Consider the following 27,001-nt stretch of genomic DNA (forward strand, 5'->3'; position numbering starts at 1 on the left):
TTGGCAATTGACTTGCCGGCTTCGGTTATAGCCGGGGCTGACTTGTCGGTGTATTAATTTATTTATTACATTGCCGAGCTAGGTCTATAGTTATCTGTGCTATAGGAGCAGTTACCTCTTACCTCACTGGAGACTAGTGACATCACTGGGGCATTAGGCACTGGAGGCATCGCGCCTTGTTGCTCATTACCTTTTCTGTGCATCTTGTATATAGATAATATTCTTCAGGTTTTTGGAGTAGATCTGCAGCAAAAATGGCATGCACATGTGCATCTGGCTGACATTCCATCCGTTTTTTTTTCTTGTGTCCGAGATTCAAAAGACTTTTAGGAAACTGGGACTAGAGCGAGGCCACCCAGCCATCACCGGATCACTGTGGCTTGGCTGCTAATACCCTCCGCAATCATCTGTCCCTTGGTGCCATGGGAAGCTGCACAGTAAAATGAATGTAATACATAAGATCTGGCTACATGAGGAGCAAATACCTACATAAATATGCTTCAGATGAGAAGGCTTTGGTCAAATCATATGATACTGATACGTACATACAAGTTAAGAACCCTGGGTCACAGGGCAGCACCATTATCCTGCAGCACCCGGGGTTCAAATCCAACTGAATGGAACTCCTTCATGGAGCTTGTATATTCTGCTCATGTTTGCATGGGCAAGTAACCATAGGACCCTATAGTAGAACAAGTAATGGGGCCTCACTCCATCATGAACACCTTCAGTAGCAAATTCAAACCATGAAAAGCTTATGATTACTATATATTGGTCTCCCTAATGCACAGGGGTAATGCCATGTACAAGGATGATCTCCCAGTACAGGGATCATAAACACAGTGATGTCACAGTACAGGGATCATAAACACAGTGATGTCACAGTACAGGGATCATAAACACAGTGATGTCACAGTACAGGGACAATAAAGACAGTGATGTCACAGTACAGGGACAATAAACACAGTGGTGTCACAGTTCAGGGATAATAAACACAGTGGTGTCACAGTTCAGGGATAATAAACATAGTGATGTCACAGTACAGAGATAATAAACACAGTGATGTCACAGTACAGGGATAATAAACACAGTGATGTCACAGTACAGGGATAATAAACATAGTGATGTCACAGTACAGAGATAATAAACACAGTGATGTCACAGTACAGGGATAATAAACACAGTGATGTCACAGTACAGGGATAATAAACACAGTGATGTCACAGTACAGGGATAATAAACACAGTGATGTCACAGTACAGGGATAATAAACACAGTGATGTCACAGTACAGGATAATAAACACAGTGATGTCACAGTGCAGGGATAATAAACACAGTGATGTCACAGTACAGGGATAATAAACGCAGTGATGTCACAGTACAGGGACAATAAACACAGTGGTGTCACAGTTCAGGGATAATAAACACAGTGGTGTCACAGTAGAGGGATAATAAACACAGTGATGTCACAGTACAGAGATAATAAACACAGTGATGTCACAGTACAGAGGTAATATACACAGTGATGTCACAGTACAGGGATAATAAACACAGTGATGTCACAGTAGAGGGATAATAAACACAGTGATGTCACAGTGCAGGGATAATAAACACAGTGATGTCACAAGTAGAGGGATAATAAACGCAGTGATGTCACAGTACAGGGACAATAAACACAGTGATGTCACAGTACACTGATAATAAACACAGTGATGTCACAGTACACTGATAATAAACACAGTGATGTCACAGTACAGGGATAATACACAGTGATGTCACAGTACATGGATAATACACACAGTGATGTCACAGTACATGGATAATACACACAGTGATGTCACAGTACAGGGATAATAAACACAGTGATATCACAGTAGAGGGATAATAAACACAGTGATGTCACAGTACAGGGATAATAAACAGTGATGTCACAGTACACTGATAATAAACACACTGATGTCACAGTACATGGATAATACACATAGTGATGCTACAGAACAGGGATAATAAACACAGTGATGTCACAGTACAGAGATAATAAACATAATGATGTCACAATAATATACACTTTGGTATAAGAGAAATAAAAGCATATAATGATCTAACATACAGGAATACACCCAGTAGGGGTAACCATTTGAGACCCATAGAAAAATGGGACCACATTCAATTTTCCATTGTCCAAAGTCATCATTAGCTGCACCTCCTGCCTGAGCTGAAATGGGCCCCCTTGGAGACGGCTCTGTCTTCTACCCTGGTAGTTATGCCCATGGATTTTGGATCAGGGCCTCGGCACAAATACACAATCAGTCCCTTCACTAGCAACCTCATATTAGTAGAAGAGGGAAGCTTTGTATGTATGTACTAAACTTTGACTACAACTTTTTTGCTACATTTTCTTTAGGGTCTTAAAGGATTTACAGACTCTTATTGCTGAACCTTTTGGCTTCTTCGGGGCGAGGAAGAAATCAGCAGTGAATTTAAATGAGTTTCTTTAAGTAGATGGGTCAGATGTCTATTATCAATACTGTGCTGCTCTATGGGATTTTTAATTAACGCCAACAGCAGATTAGTTTGAAGCTTTAATTTATAATGCATATTGTGCGAAAAGCTCATTCACACGAAGTCAGAAGTTGTATTTAATTTTTATTTGTTTTAATTTTTCCCTAGATGTAGAAGACAGAGGTAACTCAGGTTCCTGGGGGAGCAGTGCACATCCGAGCCCGTCCCGGGTAAGTACCGGGGTGCGCCTCACACACTCAGGCCTATGGAAAGTCACTCATGATGCATAAATGTATCTGTTGTGTTCAATGTTAAAGTTCTGTCCTTTTGTGAAGTTCAGATTTGTATTTTTTTATATTAAAACATGGCTACCTTATTCCAGACACAGCACCACACCTGTCTATGGGTTGTGTATGGTTTTGCAACCGTGCTCCATTGAGGCCAATATCTCACACAACCTGTTGACTTTTGTGGTGCCTTTTCTAGAATGAAGTGGCCATGTTTTGCTCATCCTGTACAACCCCTTATAAACTGAGGAAATGGCCAACCAATTAAACCAAATCAATAAGGTTTAGTCCGGTGTGACTGAAAGTTACACCTGTAAATCATTCTCTTATGGACGTCATGGAGGGGTATCTCCAACTTGGGACCTGAGCAAGAAAAGCAAGCCGGTATACAACACCAGTTTCTACTCTGGTGGGCCTAGAAAGTCTAGATAGTGTATGGTTGACCACTAATTTGAATGGCAGACGAATAGGACTACATTTCCACTGCAATGGCCACAGGGTGAGGCCCTCAGACTCAGAGTAGCTGCATTAGCTGACCATACCTGGGACATGAAAGGAACAAGGTGGTCACCAAGTAGCTCTGCAGGGTGCATGATGGATTTTTTTTGACCCTATAGAGTTGCATATCAGTAAGGGAAAACACCAAATTTTTGAATTTTGGCCAAACTTTTTACTAACTCCAATGTACGACCCATACAGGTTTGGAGACTATATTATTGTTGGTGCATCATAGTTTTAAAGAGTCTGCTTTCTTCCAGACACAGCTCAGCACTATTGAAAGGAACTATACTCTTTAAAATTTTAGCAATTTTTTAAAATCTTTATACAGGATTTTAGCCACTATAGGAAATAATGGCATATTGCTAAGATCAATTGGTTGTAGTCTGACTGCCGATCCACAGTAAGGAGGGAGGGCAGCGCTAGTCTTTAAATTACCCCCATTATGTCTTTTATTTCCAGGATCATCGAAGGTCCTAAAAGTTGGAGGCCCACCAATCATAATTTTACAGCATATCTTAGCAATATGCAATAACACTTTGAGATGGGGTATACAACTTTGTAAAGTATCTGTAACCACATTTTGCTTTACATTTTAATGCATGTATATGAAAGGAGGTGTAAGTGTACGGATATCTAGTAAAGGACAAAAAGGCAAAAAATTTCACATTAGACCACATCACCCAACATCAGCACCAAACCTCACGATCTCTCTTGTGAATCAATGGGCACAAATATTCCTGACATACTTCATAATTCAGGGGCATAGCTAGAGAGAGAACCCTATAGAAATCCACTTATTAACTTGGTTGGCCCAACTCCTTTTCACCTCCTTTTCAGCCTATGAACTTTACAGAGAGCGATCCCTCACTGTGGACTGCTAGAAGAGGGATATAAGGACTGACTGTGATCATGTATTACAAAACCAACCATAAGAGCTTCCCCAAATTCTCCCCATCCCCCACGATAACCCTTCTAAAGGGGTTTTCAGTGACATAGATATTGATGATAGCTAATCAATACCAGTTCAATAGTGATCCGAAACCTCCACGATCCGCTGTTTCAGGATAATGCTGGAAACTATACAGTCGATGAAGCCAAAAGCAGAAGGCTCTGTCCATCACATAGTGGCCATGTCAGGGTACTGCAGCTCAGCTGTTCAAGTGATTCAGAACTGCAGTAGGTGGCCTCCAGAAAGTACACGGCGGAGTCAGAGCCTGTGTAGTTTCCTGTGGCTGCTCGAAACAGCCCAGGCTGTGGGGACTGGGAGTTTGTAGGCATCCTTCTCAGGTGAGTCCTGTCTGCCACTCCCAGCTACTATATTAGTTTCAGTTTCACTTGCAGTCATTGCCAGATATAGTCCTTACTTCCAGTTCTATTCTGACCTTTGAAGGAGATCGTTTGATGGTGTTGCTGTGGAGCTCTTGTCCGGTGTGGACTGTCGTGATTGGGATCGCCTTCTCTGCTCGTGACTAGATAAGTCTATCTCTGCTATAGTTTGTTTGTTGCTGTCTTCCCCTGCTGTTCTCCTAGACATGAGTGATGGTGACTAGTGCTCCCATCGGGCTTTCCCCACTCTAGGCTTGTTTAGGGTGACTGAGGGTTTAGGCATCCTGCTCGCCGCACGGGTTCACACCCCGTCTAGGGTATCAGGGCAGACAGGTGCCAGCTTAGGGTTAGTCAGGGGTGGCCATACTATTCCCATCCGTAGATAAGGGTCCCCCTTCCCCTCCGTCTGGTGCGACACGACTGCTGCTGGGATAGCGGTCGTGACAGTCGGACACCCCACTGATCTATTCCATGGATAAGTCATCAATATCTATATCCTGGATAACTCCTTTTTGTCAAAATATATTATCAATGTGACCTGTTATTTTTTTCCCACCACATTACTATGGTGCACTTTCTACAGCATAAAATTAAACTCCATCTGTACAAAATTGTGAAATATTGAAAATATCCAACAGATTTAAAAGAAATGTGTCCTCTATCCCTTTCAAGCCACAATGTTGGCCACGAGCCCAGTAGGTTTAACGGTACAAAGTATGGGAATGTGTACTCTGGTCCTATAGGTTTTAGACTACATGGAGTCAGGCAGCTATTCAGCGAAGCCGAAATCTTAAAGGAAAGCAGCATGCTTGCTTGGGCAGAACTTCGGGGTCATTGTGAAATGACTGCATTTTGTGTTTTCCTGAAGGCACACATGACATATGGTTGCTTTGAGTCAAACCATAAGTCTGGGTTCTGTTATGACTTCCTTTGATCTTGTGATAGCATCTGATACCTGCCCACTCATTTTTACTGGTAACAGTAGTTTAGAAGAAAAAAAACCTCCACGCCGTATTTTAGTGATGTGACATCTGTGTTGTAGCATTCAAGAGTATCAGTCATGCAGAGCCGTGCATTCATAATACAGTTTATCTTCTGGAGGTGCAGTGCCACATGAAAGCACAAGGCTAGAAACATATGAATAAAATAAGTCAATTTTAGCGTAGCCAGGAATCCAATGTAAGATTCTCTAAAGATCTCAATTTACAGCTTTAAGCTACTGTTACACATTACAAGTTCTGCCACAGTTATCTACCCGCTCCACCAATGAACCACCATAGTAGGTTCATCCCAATGTACATGTGATTTCTACTGGGAAAGAAGTGTAAGACAACTTCCTGGACATCACTGGTTGATCACTGGTTGACTCATCTCTTGGGAGAACGAAGAAGCAAACAAAATGAGATGTAGGCAAAATGAGATGTGAATGGAATGGAAGGCCGCCGGGGTCCAAAGATGCCCATGCACAAAAGATTGTAGTTGTTTCGCTGTGTTTGAGAGAATCTACCAAAAAATGCACACCCCATCAAAATATTGTGCTCAGTTGACCAAGGAAAGGAAGTGGATAAGGGCAGATTAAAAGACTTGAGAAAAAATGTTGTAAGATGGTTTGAATATCAAGGATCTTAAAGGTGTTTTCCAGGAGTTCTATATTGATGGCCTTATACTCCGGATAGGTCATTAATATCTGATCGGTGGGGATCCGACTCCCGGCACTCCCACAGATTAGCTGTTTGAAAAGACTGCGGCACTCCAGTGAGTGCTGTGGCCTTAGTAGCCAGGAATCCAATGTTCAGCAATATAAGATTCTCTACAGATCTCAATTTACAGCTTTAAACTGCTGTTACACATTACAAGTTCTGCCACAGTTATCTCCCCAGTTCCACCAATGAACACACATAGTTGGTTCATCCCAATGTACATGTTATTTCTACAGGGAAAGGACGGCCATGGTAATCGGAAGAAAGGGGCCTTGGTAAGAGAGGTGACCCAATAGTCACTTTGGCTGAGATCCTGATCTCCAAAGATCCTTTAGATGGACACTTCTAGAAGGTCAACCATCACTGCAGCACTCCACCAATCTGGGCTTTATGACAGAATTGTCAGAAAGAAGCCTCCTCTCAGTAACTGACATAGAAAGTTTTCAAAAAAGCACTTAAAGGACTCTCAGAGTGAGATAAACAAGATTCTCTGGTCTAAAACCAATCAAACCAACATTGAACTTTTTAGCCTCAACTCAAGAGTCATGTCTGAAGGAAACCAGGCCCTGCTCATCACCTGCCCAATACCTTCTCTACAGTGAAGCATGGTGGTGGCAGAATCCTGCTGTGGGGGTGTTGTGGGACAGGGAGACTGGTGAGGGTTGAGGGAAAGCTGAATCGAGACAAGTACAGAGATATTCTTAGTGAAAACATGGTCCAGAGCTCTCAGACTGGGCCGAAGGTTTATCCTCCAACAAGACAAAGAACCTAAGCACACAGCCAAGACAACACAGAAGAGGCTAATGGACAACTCTGTGAATGTCCTTCAGTGGCCTACCCAGAGCCCCGACCTGAGCCCAATCAAACATCTCTGGAGAGACCTGTCCACCAACCACCACCATTCAACCTGACAGAGGATCTGCAGAAAAGAATTGCAGAAATTACTTCAAAAAAGATTTCAAATAGAGATTGGAAAATTTGATTTGGCTGCTTCATCTAATTTTAGAAAAAAATTTGCTTTGTGACAAATTACTTCATCACAAAGCGCACTTCTTTGTAAGTAGGGGGTGCAATGACATGCAATCGCCGCTCCCCATCATTGTACCCTTCAGATGCTGCGCTTATCGCTGATCGCAGCAGCTGACATTAATATTAAAGTGTAAAATAAAAAATAAATAAAATCATATTTACCTCATTTGAATTTTAGGGAAAATTTGACTTGCCGCAAAGCCGAATTTCCTTGTGCTTCATGGTAGCGAATTGATGTTCCCTGAAATGGCGGAAAAAATAAAAAAAATCGTACTTAACTCAAATGTTTGAGTGCGCAGAGCCGTCCTCCTCCATCTTGATTGAAGATCCATTGTGAAATCTTGTGCAGCCCAAGATCACCACCTCGGCGGGATCTTCAATCAAGTTGGGGTGGCCGGCTCTTCGCACTCAAACGAATGAGGTAAGTATGATTTATTCATTTTTTTCTAGGGAAAATCTATTCGCTACCACGAAGAACGAGGAAATTCTGCTTCACTGCAAATCAAATTTTCCGGTGAAATTCGTATCGAAGTCCACTTTGTGGACTTTGATTGGCTCAACAGTAATTTCAAACATTCTGTTCTCACTTTCTAATTATGGGGTATTGAGTGCAGAATGATGGGAGAAACTTGATTTTTTTCTTAAATTTTAGCACAAGGCTTCAACATAAAAAAAAGTGAAAGAAGTGAAAGGGTCTGAAGACTTCCTTGGGTCTGAAGACTTCCTTGTTCTCCCCATCAACTATATGCCAGTACTTGTAGAGCTGTTAGCAGTTTTTCATGGGTCAAAACTCCCTTTAAACCCCGATCAGTGGTCCTGATTTAATAAAAATGTGTCTGAGGGGAGACTTCAGGGAATCTGATATTTCAGCAGTCCTGAAGTGTACCAGTGGTTCTAAGAATGAGAATATGATTCGCTAGATTCACCAGAAACATACACTTTATATTGCATTATTTTTATTAATCACAAACAGATAAATTAATTCAGCCATCCTAATATGACCTTTATGTAGAAAAAAAGACAATGCTGAATCCATTGTTTTGGAGACTAAACATAGCAAGAAGGAAAGTAGGCTCCTTGGTCCCACCAAAGGAAATGATTTTGAGGACCCACCCTACAGCAATAAAGTACTTGTACATGTCCTCTATTAATTTCATCATAAACTCTTCATTGTACACATATGTATGGTCTTTTACAATAACTTATTTTTGTACAATAGCCTAAAAAGATGGGAGAGGTAAGAGAACTGTGCTACTATCAGCTTCAAATGTAGTTTTCCTCTCCTGGACACTGGGCTGAACTGGCCCACCAGAGTGCCTTTACTTTCAGGACATGTCAACTGTTGAACATCATATTCCTTGTTATGGCTGGACCCAGGGGAGGACTGGGAACTAAAAAAAACTAAAAGTGGCCCCAATGGTGTAGGTGGGTCCAGATTTACAGAAGGTGGAGCAACACAAGTAGATAAGGCCAATTCAAGTTGGCAGGGTCAGTAATACCATGTGCAGGCTAGAATACTATCACACAGAACCATATACCACAGTGCAGAACAAAATACCTCACCAGAAGCTGTCCCGTCTGTGGTAGCCATCAATAACTGCCATGTTCTGTCCTCCTCCTCCTCTAATTGTCTCCAATATGGATATGGAACAGGGACTTAGGAAGTGAGATGTAGGCCACAACATCAAGCCAGCCCTACCTTTAGCATGGAGTTACTCAACCTGGACCTCTAGTAATGACCCCTATAGTTCCCCCAGTAGTATGTATCTGGCCAGCAGCAGTGAGGAGGGCTCGGGTGGCCCTATGGTTATCGGCCCACCTGGACAATTCCCTGTAGGGTCTATGGCCAGTTCGCTCCTGGCTGGACCTCATTATCATTATTTATGGCCCAGTTGTACTTGCTATGTCTAAACCCTAGTGTCAATGCTAAAGGGGGCTACCTTACAAAAGGTGCTATTTTCATGAAGTTTCAGCCTATAATTGACTGGGAGCCAGGAAGCAAGTAAGGTTCTCTGACAATATATACAATTGTGGTGTTGTACCAGTTTAGGACTGAAGATGATGAAACAGGAAGTGATTTAATTGGGCGATTTTTTTTATTTTACTCCCTGCCTTCCTATAATCCATAACTTATTTTTCCATTCACATAGCTGTATGAGGTCTTGGTTTTTGCAGGATAAGTTTACTTTCTAATGGCAACTTGTAATATTGCATACAATGTATTGGGAAGCTGGGAAAGAAATTCAAATGAGGTGTCATTGGAAAAAAATGAATTCCGCCATAGTGTTATGGGTTTCATTTTTACGATGTTCCCTATCCGGTAAAACTGTTACCTTATTCTACGGGTCAGTAAGATTACAGCAATACCACATTAATATAGGTTTTTTTTGTGTTTTAATACCTAAAAAAAAAAAACTTTGAAGAAAAGTAATTTATTCTTTGCATTGCCAAATTCTGAACCCTCAAACTTTGTTATAATAATGTCTACGGAGTTGTGCGGGGACTCAGCTTTTAATGTGACGATCTGTAGTTTTTATTTAAACAATTTTGGTGTGTGTATGACTTTTTTATCACTTTTTAGCCAATTTTATTTGGAAGGTGAAATGACAAAAAAAAACTGAATCGTCCATTTAGATTATTTTTTCTGTTACGGCGTTAACGGTACGGGATAAATACATTCATACTTCAATAGTTCTCACCTTTTGGGATGCAGCAATGTGTATGATCTTTTTTATTATTATTATATTTTTTATCTTTTATTTATTATTAATTATTAATTTTTTTTTGTTTATTTTTAATATGTGGAAAAGGGATTATATATACAGTATATGTATAAAGAAAAATAATTAGCAGCAGCACTGGAACTGACAAAGGGTAAAAATGTGTAACAACAGTAGTTAGGAGCAGCACTTCTGGGCCTTATAGACTTTACCGGAATGCAATAGCCTGTCCACCACCACAGATCCTCAGCAGTGTAACAATGGCGCCCGCAAATCCACAGGTCAAAGGAATAAGTTCTAGAAGAGATCACAGCACTCCAACCACTATACTGGAAAACCGTTAATTTAATTTTTGCCTGCATGTTTATGGACACTTAAAAATAAATCAACTGTTTTCCAGTATAGATATATATACAGTACAGACCAAAAGTTTGGACACACCTTCTCATTCAAAGAGTTTTCTTTATTTTCATGACTATGAAGGCATCAAAACTATGAATTAACACATGTGGAATTATATACATAACAAACAAGTGTGAAACAACTGAAAATATGTCATTCTAGGTTCTTCAAAGTAGCTACCTTTTGCTTTGATTACTGCTTTGCACACTCTTGGCATTCTCTTGATGAGCTTCAAGAGGTAGTCCCCTGAAATGGTCTTCCAACGGTCTTGAAGGAGTTCCCAGAGATGCTTAGCACTTGTTGGCCCTTTTGCCTTCACTCTGCGGTCCAGCTCACCCCAAACCATCTCGATTGGGTTCAGGTCCGGTGACTGTGGAGGCCAGGTCATCTGGCGCAGCACCCCATCACTCTCCTTCATGGTCAAATAGCCCTTACTTTCAAAGTTTTCCCAATTTTTCGGCTGACTGACTGACCTTAATTTCTTAAAGTAATGATGGCCACTCGTTTTTCTTTACTTAGCTGCTTTTTTCTTGCCATAATACAAATTCTAACAGTCTATTCAGTAGGACTATCAGCTGTGTATCCACCTGACTTCTCCTCAACGCCACTGATGGTCCCAACCCCATTTACAAGGCAAGAAATCCCACTTATTAAACCTGACAGGGCACACCTGTGAAGTGAAAACCATTTCAGGGAACTACCTCTTGAAGCTCATCAAGAGAATGTCAAGAGTGTGCAAAGCAGTAATCAAAGCAAAAGGTGGCTACTTTGAAGAACCTAGAATATGACATATTTTCAGTTGTTTCACACTTGTTTGTTATGTATATAATTCCACATGTGTTAATTCATAGTTTTGATGCCTTCAGTGTGAATCTACAATTTTCATAGTCATGAAAATAAAGAAAACTCTTTGAATGAGACGGTGTGTCCAAACTTTTGGTCTGTACTGTATATATATATCTATATATATATATATATATATAGATATATATATACAGGTGAAACTCAAAAAATTTGAATATCGTGCAAAAGTCCATTTATTTCAGTAATGCAGCTTAAAATTAGAATTTTGTAAAAAAAAGGTTCAATATTCTAAGCTCAAAGTGTCACACTCTAGTCAGCTAATTAATCCATACCCCCTGAGCAAAGGGGACCTGAGAGTGTGACTTTGTGGGTATCATAAACTATAAGCCATAATCATCCAAAATATAACAAATAAAGGCTTTGCATGTAATGAGTCTATCTTATATGTTAGTTTCACCTTTTAAGCATTACTGAAATAAATGAACTTTGCACGATATTCCAATTTTTCGAGTTTTACCTGTATATACTGTATAAATATATTTTATTTTAATTTTTTTCTTATTTTTTAAAATTTTTTAAACTTTTCTTTAGTCCCCTAGGGGACTTCAACATGCGATCATCTGATCATCAGCCTGCAATGAATTAGCTTTGCAGTCTATGGGACATTCGCCATGTCCCTATAGGAACATTGCTGTGGTAGACCTTGGATTCTTCAGAGGGACCAAGGCTGCCACAGCAACCAACCAACTCCCTCAATCTCGGGGGAGTCATTTGGGCCCGGAGAACAAAGTGCTCCGTGGGTTTTAACTGTTGACAAGCCATGGTCACAGTTAACCACGGCATCTGAAGGTTTAAATTGCCGTGATCGGCGATAGTGCCAATCACATACATTTCCTTCAGGTATCTGCTGTTTAATGCAGCTCAGCTTCTAATCGGGCGCCATGTTTAAACTTCAGACTTGCACAGTACTTGTACGGCAGTCGTCCTTGAGGGGTTCAATTGCTGCTAGAGAAATGCAGAATACACAGAGATGCATACTGATGTAGATGGTTATTTTGGTGTAAACATATATAACTATAAAAAATACTGAGCAAAATCGTATAATTACCTATCATAAATAAATATAATCTGTAACATAGACTGGGGTAACATCTCTGTGCCCATAATTCTCATCCACACCCATTCCTGCCTGGAATTTTACTGTCTTGCATCCATATTACATAGGTAACTGCACTTGTATTGCATGCAACCGTTCCCGTTATTTGTCATCTGCTGATGAGCTAACGTCCTTGTCCGCAACCTTCCCCTCCTCGTCCCTTCTGCCCAGTCTCAAGATAACATTCCTCAGCGTTCCATCTTGTTCATTCCTTTCACTTCTCATAACAACAAATGTATCCGCTCCCAAGGATGTTCTTAAAAGAGAAATTCATGGAATGAGGCAGTTAAGCGTTACGGCACTACAGGGAATGTGGCTGAGCCACGTTATTTACACCATCTTTCAGCAAACCTTACAAGCTGACATTTTGGGAGGTCTGCAGGGTCCTGTGTGTAAATAATGCAGCTTTCCCCATCACCTGCCGTATTACAATATGGTTATAAAAGACACGTGGTGGAAACATTGACCATGGCCGCTTGCTTAAAGGGGCAAGAGCGCCTTAAATTTATTTTTCAAGATGCAGCCATGTCTGAAGATGACACAACCCCTACTGATGTTGTCATCTGGCGGGACAGAAGATATATTTTAAGTGCAGCCCCCCCCTTTAAGCAGTAGATCGGCATCACAATGAATATCTATATGAAGAATATTATACCAGCAAAAGTCTTTTCGGTACTAATGACACTTCCTTCTTCCTTCTGCCCTTCAGAAGCTGTCATGCAGTGTGCAGGCCAGTGTTCATCCCCCCCGGAGGTGGCTGCATGTATGTTAACCCGCTTCTATATTTTGCATTGTATTATGAGACTAATGCATGTAGAGTTTTTTATTGCTGCTGCTGTAATTATTCTTTATTGCTGTGTTTGTTCGGTGTGCATGTGTCTGTGTGTACAGGAACATAATAAAGTTATGAGATGGGACGTGTCTAAGAATGAAACTCAGGTAATTACGTCTATGAGGAACCGAGACAGCATCTCTTGTAGATTGCAGCTTCCTACGAAGACCCAGGGGGCCACGAAATGACTTGTCCTGAGAAGGTTGTGTAACCTTGAGCTTTAATAACAACTTATACAGCTTCAGGGGGTCTTCTCTGGGCCATGGGCAGGACAATTCCTAGGGAATTTGGCCAACAGGGTGAACCTCTAAAAGTCCCTGCCTGGCGATACAGAAGTCCTGGCAATAAGCATGGACATAATGTTCTACCTGGTACTGGTCCTGAGAATGTTGTGTAACATTAAAGGGATTGTCCAAGATTTTGAGATGGATGGTCTATCCTCAGGATAGGCTATCAATAGGATAGTGCCCCCAGCGATTAGCTGTAATCCGTGGAGGAACCTGGCAACAGTTTACCAAAAGCTCAAACACTGTATAAGGTATTAGTGAAACCTAAAGGGGTATTCAGGATCAGGATTTTGATATAGATGGCCTTTCCCAGTGTCAGACTGGGGCTCCTTAGGCCCACCAGAGGAAATTATTTTCAAGGCCCATCCCTTATATTATCAAGGTTATTTATGAATGAAAGACATAGACCCTAGTGGCAAGTCATTGGCTCCAAAGGCAACTGAATGTTTTTTTTTTCTCCCGAATGTTAGGGACCCGTTATGGGATCAGAGCCTTGGCCCACCGGAGAATCCTAGTGTGTGTCAGGAGATCATATCTCAAGGACCGTTCCACCAAAAAGGGATTTTTCAAACGGAAGAAACCCTTTTGGTACAGTACACAATTTTAGGGTTCCTTCATAAACTACAAAAAGTACAGGTATATTGTGTGACCTACATTGCCCATAGAGTTGGCTTCTGAGTCACTTGACCAAAGAACATTATGCGAGATGAATTGGAGAAGAACCATTCATTCTTTCTCCTCTGGGCTGGGAAGGGGCTAAGTCCCAAGCAGGGGACTCAAGTCAAAGATGTCCATTTGCCCTAATAGGCCGATTTATTTTCACTAGGGAGGATCTCCTGAATACTACAAATGTGCTCCTTCTAACGTGTATCATTGAAATAGTAGTTCATCAAAGGGAAAACTTAAATTTTTGGACTTCATTTGATCCTGGACAGTCATACCCTGCTATGTCTTGAAGAGTTATATCTAGGCTCCTTTAATCTGAATACAGGTGGCTAAATTTACTCCACTGTGGTTTGCACTTCTTTTGCAAAAGCCCTCACTGTTGCCCCCTTATGGACAGATCCAATTTTGAAGGTTATTTTTTTTAAAGGGGTTGTCTCAGGAAGACAACTCGTATCCATATGTCCTTATAGAGTATATCATAGGGAGGGACCCCCTCTTGGGCGTCCATAAAGTAGTGCTGTTCTGTATGAGGGTCTACAATTCTGGCAGGCGTTATTATTTTATACAGGTCGTAACACCTCTAAACCAGTAGACATCACTGCATCCACCAAATAGCCACACATATCCAACCCCGTTCTCTTTAGGACCTCTTGGAGGCCATAAAATAGTTGCCTCCAGTTTCCAAAAGCCGTAAGCTGAGGTATACAGAGAGAATGGTGGCTCTATAGCACAGATAAAAACTAGGCCCTTTACAGCTGCTGCTTGACGCTGCCACACTAGTAACCAATTGCAACACAGGTCCTGGTGACACCATCCTATTTCATTGTCTAGGAAGTTGATCAATCTGTAATGCGCCCCCTCGCCAGCGACCCTACAGTAGCGGCATCCCCTGTCGCTAGTTACACACCCCCTTGGCTATAGCATCTCTATATCAGCCAGGTTATTTGTATACATGTGAGTGATGTGCGGATGTTTTGCATACCATCATGCTTACTGCTGAGTGAACCTGTCCCATGTCTGTTGACGCCATTGATTGCACATTTTATTAACCCTTTCTTGTCATTATATATCTTCTGCGTGAGATGTGACCTCTGATAAGCACCCATGCTGACCGGTCTTGTCTGTCTTTTGCCAGAATTATGGGGAAGGAGCTCATTATGAACACATGGCAAGCAGGGACCTGACGTCACATGACAATCTCTCCCCTCCGTACGTCAATTCAAGATTACAAAGTAAGTTGCACACATGACTGTGGTTTTGATTAATATTGACCTTATAATCACTGTAAAATGTTTCTAATTTATGCCCATTAAAGTGTATGCAGGATTTTTAGAATTTTTTGTTTGTTTATTTGTTTTTACTGTGCAGTGTAGAAATGGAGACCGTCAGTAAGCTGCTGTTGGCTGATCTGTTTTCACTAATATATGTACCTATATAAGACTAAGAGTGCATGATGGTGTCTTGTTGTGGATATGCCAATTTTTCTGGGTTTTCACTCAAGCTATAGAGTGAATTCACACATGGCAGATTTTGTTGGGCTTGCTACATCACTGTGTACATGCTGTTTTAGTTAGCCTCTTCTCTCCTTTAAAGATTTTTGCGGTATCATGTATACATTGCCATACTGAATGCACTGGTAAAACAGATTTCGGAAAGTGGATGTAGAACGTTTCGCCGCCAGGTGGGAATGTCGTCAAGTTTGTCGACACCAGACATTGTTTTCTTCACCGATCGATACAGTGACTCGTACTCGCCTTGATGGCCTCAACGTAGGATAGATCATCAATCTGTGATTGGTTCACCTTCTATGGGGCTGAGCCACCATACAAGACAAAGCCAATCAACAAGGACATCCACCAATCATACCTTGATGACCCATCCAACAGACAGACCATCAATATTAAAACCTAGACACATATTTGGCCAAGAAGATATTTAAGATGCTTTAGCTTGGGAGTCACCAGTTAAAACGAATGCTTCATGGAGCAGGTGGTGCTCAGAAGTTCTGGCCACTTGGTTGGTCCTACCTCTCCTTTGATCTCCCACTGTTCCATTTAATTTTTTTTGTTCTTATTTCTTTTTCTGTCTTTATGCAGTCTTGTTCTTTATTTTTTAGTTTATTTCTGCAATTATAACTTTTCAGATACACGTCTGTTGAAGTTAGTACCCACTGAACACCCACAACGTCTGGGGTCTGAGAAGGGTGGGCATGGTTGGATGTGTATGAGGATCTTATTATTCATATATCATTTATCATTTTTAGGGTTTTACTTTTTGATTGGACATATTCCTTTGAAATCAAGTGAAAGGCCAATATAGCTCATCTTTTTGTAGTTGAGGGAGGAGGCATCATCATGCACAATGCTCCTACTTTATACTTTGGACCTACTGCATCTCTCTATGTCTACGGCTTTCTGTTCATTCTTTTGGCCAAAGCTCGTGGTCAAGTCTGGACTCTAGGGATGAATTGTTTCCCATTCAGGACATCCAGCTTCTACCTCTAGGGCAATTATACATACTTTATATCGTTTTTTTTTATGGTTGACCTGATACAGATAGGCCCCCTAGTGACGGCAAAAGATAGCCAAAATATATTGAGCATGCTTGCAAGGAAATAAAAGACTGGTTCTGAGCGAAACTAATATAAATCTCAGCCTTCTCCTTGGTGTCACCTCCTTATGAGATAGGCTTCTGTTGTGTTATTTGCAATGCAGTGAGGTATCTGTATGTTACACCTGCTGAGGCAGAAAACATCTGGGCTAATATAGGCGCAGCTTCACCGCGGCAGTCACATGCGCCTCTTTTAATTCAGCATTTTCTCTGTTGTCTTGATGCATACATATACAAACAATGCAGACGAACAGAATAGGTGCTACTGTTCAGTAAAACACACCTAAAATAGAGCTATTATTTGTAATTAAGTAAATCAGGACTTTTAAGTTGCAATGTGTTAATGGGGTCTCTGTAAAACAGACTGAAAATCAGGTGATAATGTAACCAGAGTGCAGTTTATATAGGTGTAAACCCATCTCGACGCTTCATTCCTAGCAGCCGGGATTAGCCCCTGATTAGTCACAGTAATGAAGTCAGGGATATTAGAGGCGCACGCTGCTGAGCCGGAGAGGACTGCAGGGTCCACAGTACTGACTACTAGACATCTGTAGCCGCTGGGCTTAGAATTGTTTATTACTGATACTTTAAGAATCTGGTGGCGACACTGCAATGGAATGTAAAAAGAGGAATTGTAACACATTTTATCCATACACAGAACAGTAGAAGTATCAGATACTAATACCGGTCGCTGTGGGGTGGAAGTGGAACCCAGATGTAGAAAAAGCTGAAATTATTACAAACTCTTTACTACTTTTAATGTGTTTTTTTTTTGTTTGTTTGTTTTTTAGAAGTAATCTATCTATCTATCTATCTATCTATCTATCTATCTAATTATCTATCTATCTATCTATATCTCTCTCTATATCATATCTATCTATCTATCTATTATCTATCTATCTATCTATCTCATATCTATCTATCTATCTATCTATCTATCTATCTCATATCTATCTATCTCATATCTATCTATCTATCTATCTATCTATCTATCTATCTCATATCTATCTATCTATCTATCTATCTATCTATTATCTATCTATTATCTATCTATCTATCTATCTATCTATCTCATATCTATGTTGAAAACTGACAGCAGATTTTAAACAAACTCTTACTTTTAATTTTCTATGTGTGTAAACTATCTATTTCATATCTATTTATCTAATAACAAAACAATAACAGTAAAAATGAGGTAAAGGTGTGAAGAAACCTGGCTCGGGAATCCACAATGGTCAAAAGTACTGAAAACATGTCAGCACTCTCCAGAGATACAAAAATAATATTCTTTTATTCACCCAAAAATGGTTGAAACATTTCAGCTCAATATTAGAGCCTTTATCTATCTATCTAATATCTATCTATCTATCTATCTAATATCTATCTATCTATCTATCTATCTATCTATCTATCTAATATCTATCTATCTATTATCTATCTATCTCATATCTATCTATCTATTATCTATCTATCTATCTAATATCTATCTATCTATCTATCTATCTATCTATCTAATATCTATCTATCTATCTATCTCATATCTATCTATCTAATATCTATCATCTATCTATCTATCTATCTATCTATCTATCTATCTATCTATCTATCTATCTCCTATCTATCTATCTATCTATCTATCTAATATCTATCTAATATCTATCTATCTATTATCTATCTATTATCTATCTATCTCCTATCTATCTATCTAATATCTATCTATCTAATATCTATCTAATATCTATCTATCTATCTATCTATCTATCTCATATCTATCTATTATCTATCTATCTATCTATCTATCTATCTATCTATCTATCTCCTATCTATCTATCTATCTATCTATCTATCTATCTATCTATCTATCTATCTATCCAATATTAGTTTTAGATCTATTATCTATCTATCTATCTAATATCTGTTTATTATCACTCTCTAATATCTATGTATCTGTCTATCTCTCTATCATATATCTATCTCCTTCTTTACATAATAATTTTTTGGGAGAATTTGCTCTCAATCTCCCTGGAAGACTCCTTAAAGGGGTTTTCCGGGGCTTAGATGTTGATGACCTATCCTCAGGATAGGATCAGACAGGTGGGGGTCAGACAGCCATCACCCCCACCAACCAGCTGTATCAGGTGGCCACCGGCACTGAAAACTATACAGTAGACTGTGTAGTGTCTGGCACCAGCATGCTGCAGCTAAGGGCTCTTTCACACCTGCGTTGTTGTCTTCCGGCATAGAGTTCCGTCGTCGGGGCTCTATGCCGGAAGAATCCTGATCAGGATTATCCTAATGCATTCTGAATGGAGAGTAATCCGTTCAGGATGCATCAGGATGTCTTCAGTTCCGGTACGGAACGTTTGTTGGCCGGAGAAAATACCGCAGCATGCTGCGCTTTTTGCTCCGGCCAAAAATCCGGAACACTTGCCGCAAGGCCGGATCCGGAATTAATGCCCATTGGAAGGCATTGATCCGGATCCGGCCTTAAGCTAAACGTCGTTTCGGCGCATTGCCGGAGCCGACATTTAGCTTTTTCAGAGTGGTTACCATGGCTGCCGGGACGCTAAAGTCCTGACAGCCATGGTAAAGTGTAGTGGGGAGCAGGGGAGCAGTATACTTACCGTCCGTGCGGCTCCCCGGGCGCTCCAGAGTGACGTCAGGGCGCCCCAAGCGCATGGATCACGTGATCGCATGGATCACGTCATCCATGCGCATGGGGCGCTCTGACGTCATTCTGGAGCGCCCCGGGAGCCGCACGGACTGTAAGTATACCGCTCCCCCGCTCCCCGCTCCTACTATGGCAACCAGGACTTTAATAGCGTCCTGGGTGCCATAGTAACACTGAAAGCATTTGGAAGACGGTTCCGTCTTCAAATGCTTTCAGTACACTTGCGTTTTTCCGGATCCGGAGTGTAATTCCGGCAAGTGGAGTACACGCCGGATCCGGACAACGCAAGTGTGAAAGAGGCCTTAGCTTCTATTCACTGCAGTACCAGGCACGGCCACTACTCAGGGGATGGCACCTTGTGCTTCTGGTTCTCTCCACTGTATAGTTGATCGGTGGGGTTGCAGCATGTCGATTCCCCACCAATTCGATACTGACGATGTATCCCGAGGATGGGCCATCCATGGCAAAGTGTCAGAAAAGTCCTTTAAAATGCCTGGATAATGGCCCAGAATAAATGTATCCCTTTTCTATTTCTGTTTCTTTTATGTCTTTTACTCCTGTTTATTGACCGGCGCTCGACACTGACTGGTTGATTCTGGGTAACTTTACGTTTCTACTTTTCACCTGTTCAGATTGTTGGCAAATATCTCCGGTCGCGTGAATTAATTCCAGACAGCGTGGAGAACGCCTCCGTATCAGCTTTTATATTAAGTAGCTTTTATTTTATCGCTTTGTAAGACTATTTTGCTATCATACTGCATATCTTCATATACGTGCCCTAACATCCCCAAGAAATGTAGATAATATCTCTTTTTTATTGCGCTAAAATGTCATTCAATGCCCCGAATATTTAGAATTAGCTTCTTTAGCTCATGGCGGCTGATGGTGGTGATTGCCAAAAATGTGAAATGCCAGATCTAACAGTTCATAGAAACGGTTTTACTATATAACATAGAGCAGGCAATGACAAATGTGCTCCTCCTGCCAGCAACATACCGCGTAAGGTCACTGACCGATCCGGCGCAAAGTAATATCCTGATAATGAGCTGCAAGCAGTATATTACACAGTATATCCATCTACATATAGGTCATGAGAAGTTTTACTGTGCCAGCGCTTTCATGGGAGAAATCTGACTATTGGACAGCGAATACAAAGACTTTATTTTTTTATCACACATGATTATGGTTGACTTTTTACAATATTCATAAATTTACAAGATGTGCAGTAAAATGTTTAAAGAGAGTCCTTTACCTGGAGTAGAGGGTGGATCCAAAGAGCATCTCTCTCTGCAGAGGTGTAGCAGGGAAAATATTTTTTGGCATACATTTTTGGGCATTATCCATATATTATCCATATATATAAATTACGGTTTAATTTTTATAATTTATATATTTTTTTGCAGCAGTATAGAAAAAAGCTATTTTCGGCGTCATTTTATTAATTTATTTTTTACACCATTCATGTTTCCCATGGTTATTATCTGCACACCTAATATGTGTATTTTTAAATTTAATGTGTGCATAATAAAATGTATTTTCGCTTAATAATGGTGTTTTTTTTTTTTTGGGAGGGGGCACAACTTAAAAAAAAAAAAAATTATGACATTATTTATAACATTTTTTAAAAGTCTTATTGTGAAACTGCTATTTTATGACTTTTTTAACGCTTATAATGTATTAACAAACTTCTGAAGGTTAATACATTATGCTCCGTGTCAGTAGGACGCATGCTGCTGTTCGGGCAACACTGATGCGCGCCATAACAGTGGGCTTACTAGACGGACAGCCCTGGGGTCTTTCATAGGTTCTCAGGGCTGACTGTGGATCACTCCCTCCTTCTCTGATTTCCCAGTGACCTGATCACAGGGGAGAGTCCCCTTTGATCATGCCAAGGCATGATCAAAGGGTTAACAGCTGGGAGCTTCTTCCGATCCCAGTTGTGAAGCAGAGCCTGCGCTGAGAACCCAAGCTGTTGCTAATATATATATTTTTTTAGCACTGGATCTCTCAGACAGCCTTTAGTGGGCAGTCGTTAAGGGGTTAAAACTGTCAGCAGTTTTAACAATGCTAAACTGTATGGACTATTTGACGTTCCCTGTCACTAATCAGCTGGACGTTTCTACCACATATGGTCCCCCATGGGATGATTATATTGTGACCAATCAATCACTGCCTACTTCCAGCTTTATACAATGTATCCTTAGGTGCTTTCCATCGTACTGTATATTCATTTTTTTCTGCCGCCCTCCTCCCCCTCCCCTCCTGTGATTTGGTCTGGTGATACAGCACTGTTATTTTGGGTTTCCGGTAGTGTGATACTATTCTCTGCACTCTTTACTCTATGAGTTTCCGTCTTTGATCTCCATATTATGGATCTTAGTGGACAGATCTGTTGTAGGGGTACCTAGAACCTATTATGGGCCCACCACTGTACCTCCAAATTTATTGTACAGATGTATGTGCCCCAGTAGAGGACATACAGTCAGGTCCATAAATATTGGGACATCGACACAATTCTAACATTTTTGGCTCTATACACCACCACAATGGATATGAAATGAAACAAACAAGATGTGCTTTAACTGCAGACTGTCAGCTTTAATTTGAGGGTATTTACATCCAAATCAGGTGAACGGTGTAGAAATTACAACAGTTTGCATATGTGCCTCCCACTTGTTAAGGAACCAAATGTAATGGGACAGAATAATAATCATAAATCAAACTTTCCCTTTTTAATACTTGGTTGCAAATCCTTTTGCAGTCAATTACAGCCTGAAGTCTGGAACACATAGACATCACCAGACGCTGGGTTTCATCCCTAGTGATGCTCTGCCAGGCCTCTACTGCAACTGTCTTCAGTTCCTGCTTGTTCTTGGGGCATTTCCCCTTCAGTTTTGTCTTCAGCAAGTGAAATGCATTCTCAATCGGATTCAGGTCAGGTGATTGACTTGGCCATTGCATAACATTTTACTTCTTTCCCTTAAAAAACTCTTTAGTTGCTTTTGCAGTATGCTTTGGGTCATTGTCCATCTGCACTGTGAAGCACCGTCCAATGAGTTCTGAAGCATTTGGCTGAATATGAGCAGATAATATTGCCCGAAACACTTCAGAATTCATCCTGCTGCTTTTGTCAGCAGTCACATCATCAATAAATACAAGAGAACCAGTTCCATTTGCAGTCATACATGCCCACGCCATGACACTACCACCACCATGCTTCACTGATGAGGTGGTATGCTTAGGATCATGAGCAGTTCCTTTCCTTCTCCATACTCTTCTCTTCCCATCACTCTGGTACAAGTTGATCTTGGTCTCATCTGTCCGTAGGATGTTGTTCAGAACTGTGAAGGCTTTTTTAGATGTCGTTTGGCAAACTCTAATATGGCCTTCCTGTTTTTGAGGCTCACCAATGGTTTACATCTTGTGGTGAACTCTCTGTATTCACTCTGTTAAAGTCTTCTCTTGATTGTTGACTTTGACACACATACACCTACCTCCTGGAGAGTGTTCTTGATCTGGCCAACTGTTGTGAAGGGTGTTTTCTTCACCAGGGAAAGAATTCTTCGGTCAACCACCATAGTTGTTTTCTGTGGTCTTCCGGGTCTTTTGCTGTTGCTGAGCTCACCGGTGGTTCCAAACAGTTGTTTTGGCCATGCCTAATGTTTTTGCTATCTCTCTGATGGGTTTGTTTTGTTTTTTCAGCCTAATGATGGCTTGCTTCACTGATAGTGACAGCTCTTTGGATCTCATCTTGAGAGTTGACAGCAACAGATTCCAAATGCAAATAGCACACTGGAAATGAACTCTGGACCTTTTATCTGCTCATTGTAATTGGGATAATGAGGGAATAACACACACCTGGCCATGGAACAGCTGAGAAGCCAATTGTCCCATTACTTTTGGTTCCTTAACAAGTGGGAGGCACATATGCAAACTGTTGTAATTCCTACACCGTTCACCTGATTTGGATGTAAATACCCTCAAATTAAAGCTGACAGTCTGCAGTTAAAGCACATCCTGTTCGTTTCATTTAAATCCATTGTGGTGGTGTATAGAGCCAAAAATGTTAGAATTGTGTCAATGTCCCAATATTTATGGACCTGACTGTATATTCTTTCCTAGAAGCCTCAGTGCTGCCCGGTGACCCATATAGACCCATAACATGTGCTGCAGAGTCCATGCCTGACCCTATTCAATTTACAGCAGCCTGCCATATGTACCTATAAACACCAACACCCACTGGAGGCCGTGAGACTGATCCACCTACAGTCATCAAAAGTATCAGCTCATATCTGTAGTTTCAGATTTCATTTCTCGTTAGGACAAATCACTTGACTGAAATAGCGAGAGCTCATCCGAGACCAGAAACCTTTACAGTATCTACATTACAGTACTGGAGTTAAGGTGGCCATACACATTAGTCTGACGTTGATAAAAACGGACGATTTCAACCAAAACAAACGTTCAATTGAAATTTAACAACAAACTATCGTTTTAGCCGGCTGATTATCACAGAAAAAAAGTCTGCCGTGTTGAATATTTTAGTTCGATAGTCGGACGAAAGATCATTCGAGAATGGAGGATCTTTCTTTGAAAGAACGTTCCTTTCATCCATCGTCTGGTTTTATTGAACGTGTATAAGCAGTTTGAACATCTGTAACGGCCAACATGGACTAAAATGTGTGTGGTCGTGTCTGAAAAACGATCCTTCACCAGATCTTTATTTGTTCAACAGATGTTCAACCATAAACCAACTTTTTTCTAATGTGTATGTCCACTTGTGAACTTCCTACTCTATGTAACCTTGGCATCAGTTACTGTCAGCCATCCTTTTCTAAATATATTATGGTTGCTGCTTTGGTCACATCAATAAGACAACTGCTTTCCAAAGAGCTGTCATGGGGGGTCTACTAAAGAGTCTTCAAATATGACTAGGGAGATCAGCCAAATGAGAGACACCCATCTATAGATAGTTACCTTGGGGTTCTTGCTTCTTTTCACTACAGGGTAGGGTATAGGTTGACTGCTTTTGATCCAGCTTTCGGGGACACTGGTCCTACTTGTGGAGATCCAGCTGGTTTAAGGAGTCATACAGGCAATGCTTCCTGGGAAAAAGTGAGCAAATCCAGAAGGAAAAACTGTCTCTCCAGTGCTATAACTAGGGATGCTAGCCAAACGGGAGACATCCATCTGAAGATGAAGCATAGATTCCACACAACATTTTGCTGAGGCCCATAATGTAGGTATAGCATCACAATCCAGTATTGCAGTGTATTATGCAAGCAATCAAGTAATCACATGTTCAAGGTTGAGGTTCCCAAATGGTACAACATCAAAATATTTTACCAACAAGGCAAATGTTGTACAACAAACATAATTCCCAATGCCAGGACTGGTGTTTTTGGTCACCTCATTCCCCCCAAAAAATCGAATAAAAAATTAACAACATTTGTTGGAACCAATAAATCTAAAGTCTTCACACAGCTCCATCGAATGGCAAATAAAACAGTGAAACAAAGTGGAATTGTTTTTTTCCATTGCACCACAGAGATAATTTTCTAAAGCGCATTAAAAGTTTAAAAATACAGGCACTCATCTGGCCATGTTGTTGGAAAATTTAAAAAACAGAAGGCTCTTGGAAGGTGAGTAGAAAAAAGCAACGCTGCCAAGAGTGGCGTTAACTGGTGGTCTGGGACCCAGTGGGTCCCACAAACTCGATGGTTATAAAGATGAAAAAATTCCAGCACCTATAATCTTTGAGTGATGGTTTCTTTATTTCCAGTAGTGGGTAATAAAACGTCAATAGCATAAATCTTCCCAAATCCAGTTACAGTCAGCGCGTTTCGAACAAATAAATGTTCTTACTCATGACTGGTGGTTTTCATCTTTATAACCATCGAGGTCTTACCTACATCTCCGTGCACCAAGAGTGGATCACTTGGATTTCTAAAGCGGGTGAGCTGGATTTTTCTATTATCTACGGTCCCACAGATTTACCTTAGCTTCATATAACACACCTTAAAGAGAAAGTCTTTAATATAATTACTGTTCTGAAGTTGCATGGATCCCTCTCTAAGGAACCCAGTCACATGACACTCCTCTTGCCTGGGTTATGGATGGGATGTCGCTTTCACTGTGGACGGGGCCAGAACTGTTCCTGTTCCTGGAGCATGCGCAGATGAGGATTCAAGAGCTTGCGGGTGCACCAGGGAGAGTTCTGGCCCCGTCCACAGCAGAAGTGACGTCCCAGGCTAGAAACCTGGTAAAGGACGTGGAAAGTGAATTTTCAGAAGAGAAGCATCACATGACCGGGTTCCTGAGAGGCTAATCTACACAACTTCGAAATGGTAAATGTATTACAAATTGATAAATCTATTACAAAAGTTCTCCAACAGGGGCTTTATGTGTAATTGAGGTGGCTTTGTGGAACCCACTGAGTCATGAAGAACCCCTTTAAGGGTATTTCACATATAACTGAAGATCTGCAGATTTGCCGTTGCCAATTTTGGGTGGCAAATTCAGCTGGCTTGTACAGTACAAGCAAGGTGGGTGATATTTAAATAAACGTCATCTACACGTTGTGCAAAAAAAATCAAACGAATGCAGCATAAATTGACCTGCGGTGTGTCAGATTATACTGCCGATCTCCACCCTTTGCAATGAAGGGGGTGAAATCCAAGTAATTCCGCAGCAGAAACCGCATTTAATACATGCAGTTTTTGTAAAATGGTCATGGTTTTGGGGCTTTTTCGCTGTATATTCAGTCATGTGTGGACATACTCTTTACACGTGGCAGATTGCATTGCCTAAATCAGGTGCATAACAGGACAGTAAAAGCTGGATACACCGCCAACCACAAGAGCATTAAGCTACATTCACAAGAAGGTTAAAAAAAAAAAACATTTTTAGAACCAACTGAAGTCAATGGGGCTACTCCTATGGCCGTTTTTTTTTTTTTTAACGGCCAGTGAATAGCAGCCACCAAAAAATAGGACATTTTATTTTTGACCATTGGACCCCATTTAAATCAATGGAACCTTAAAACGGACGTTTAAACAGGAGTGCACCCATCTAGTTAAAAACTAATGCAAAATGGAGGCATAACGGCCATTAAAAACGGATACACGGACAGAAATTTGATGCACACACTGATGCAAAAATGGGAATGAAAAACAGTGTGTCCGTTTTTTAAATGGCAATTTTTTTTCACTGTTGTGTGACTGAGGCCTTAAAGGGTGGTCTCATCTGAGACAATGGGGGCATATCGCTAGGATATGCCCCCATTGTCTGATAGGTGCGGGTTCTCCTAAAGTGGTGGAGGGTTCACTGCGCTGGCTCGGCTATTCCCATTGGGCCCATAGAAGTGAACAGGAGCGGTGGCCGGTCATGCGCGGTGCGCTCCCATTCACTTCTATGGGGAGAGAGCTTGGTGGTGACCGGACCGGGGTCCTCCAGCCACCATTTTGGCCAGCTCCATTCTTGATATAGAATCTCTATATATCCTAGC

At 41.0% G+C, this 27,001-nt stretch overlaps 1 protein-coding gene across 10 annotated transcripts in view; it reads left to right on the forward strand.

Annotated features, from left to right (window-relative positions):
* Positions 1–27,001, forward strand: part of TCF4 (transcription factor 4) — a 384,023-nt gene that overhangs the window by 86,292 nt on the left and 270,730 nt on the right. For 6 of the 10 annotated variants that reach the window (XM_040421039.1, XM_040421032.1, XM_040421031.1 and 3 more), the window contains exons 3-5: positions 2,672–2,733; positions 13,138–13,191; positions 15,349–15,445. In XM_040421039.1, the coding sequence (XP_040276973.1) occupies positions 2,672–2,733; positions 13,138–13,191; positions 15,349–15,445 (213 nt within the window). The remainder of the gene's footprint in view (positions 1–2,671; positions 2,734–13,137; positions 13,192–15,348; positions 15,446–27,001) is intronic. The other 4 variants (XM_040421035.1, XM_040421034.1, XM_040421038.1 and 1 more) reach the window with 1 other exon arrangement.

This window comes from Bufo bufo, chromosome 2 (assembly GCF_905171765.1).
Source record: "Bufo bufo chromosome 2, aBufBuf1.1, whole genome shotgun sequence".
NCBI lineage: Eukaryota > Metazoa > Chordata > Amphibia > Anura > Bufonidae > Bufo > Bufo bufo.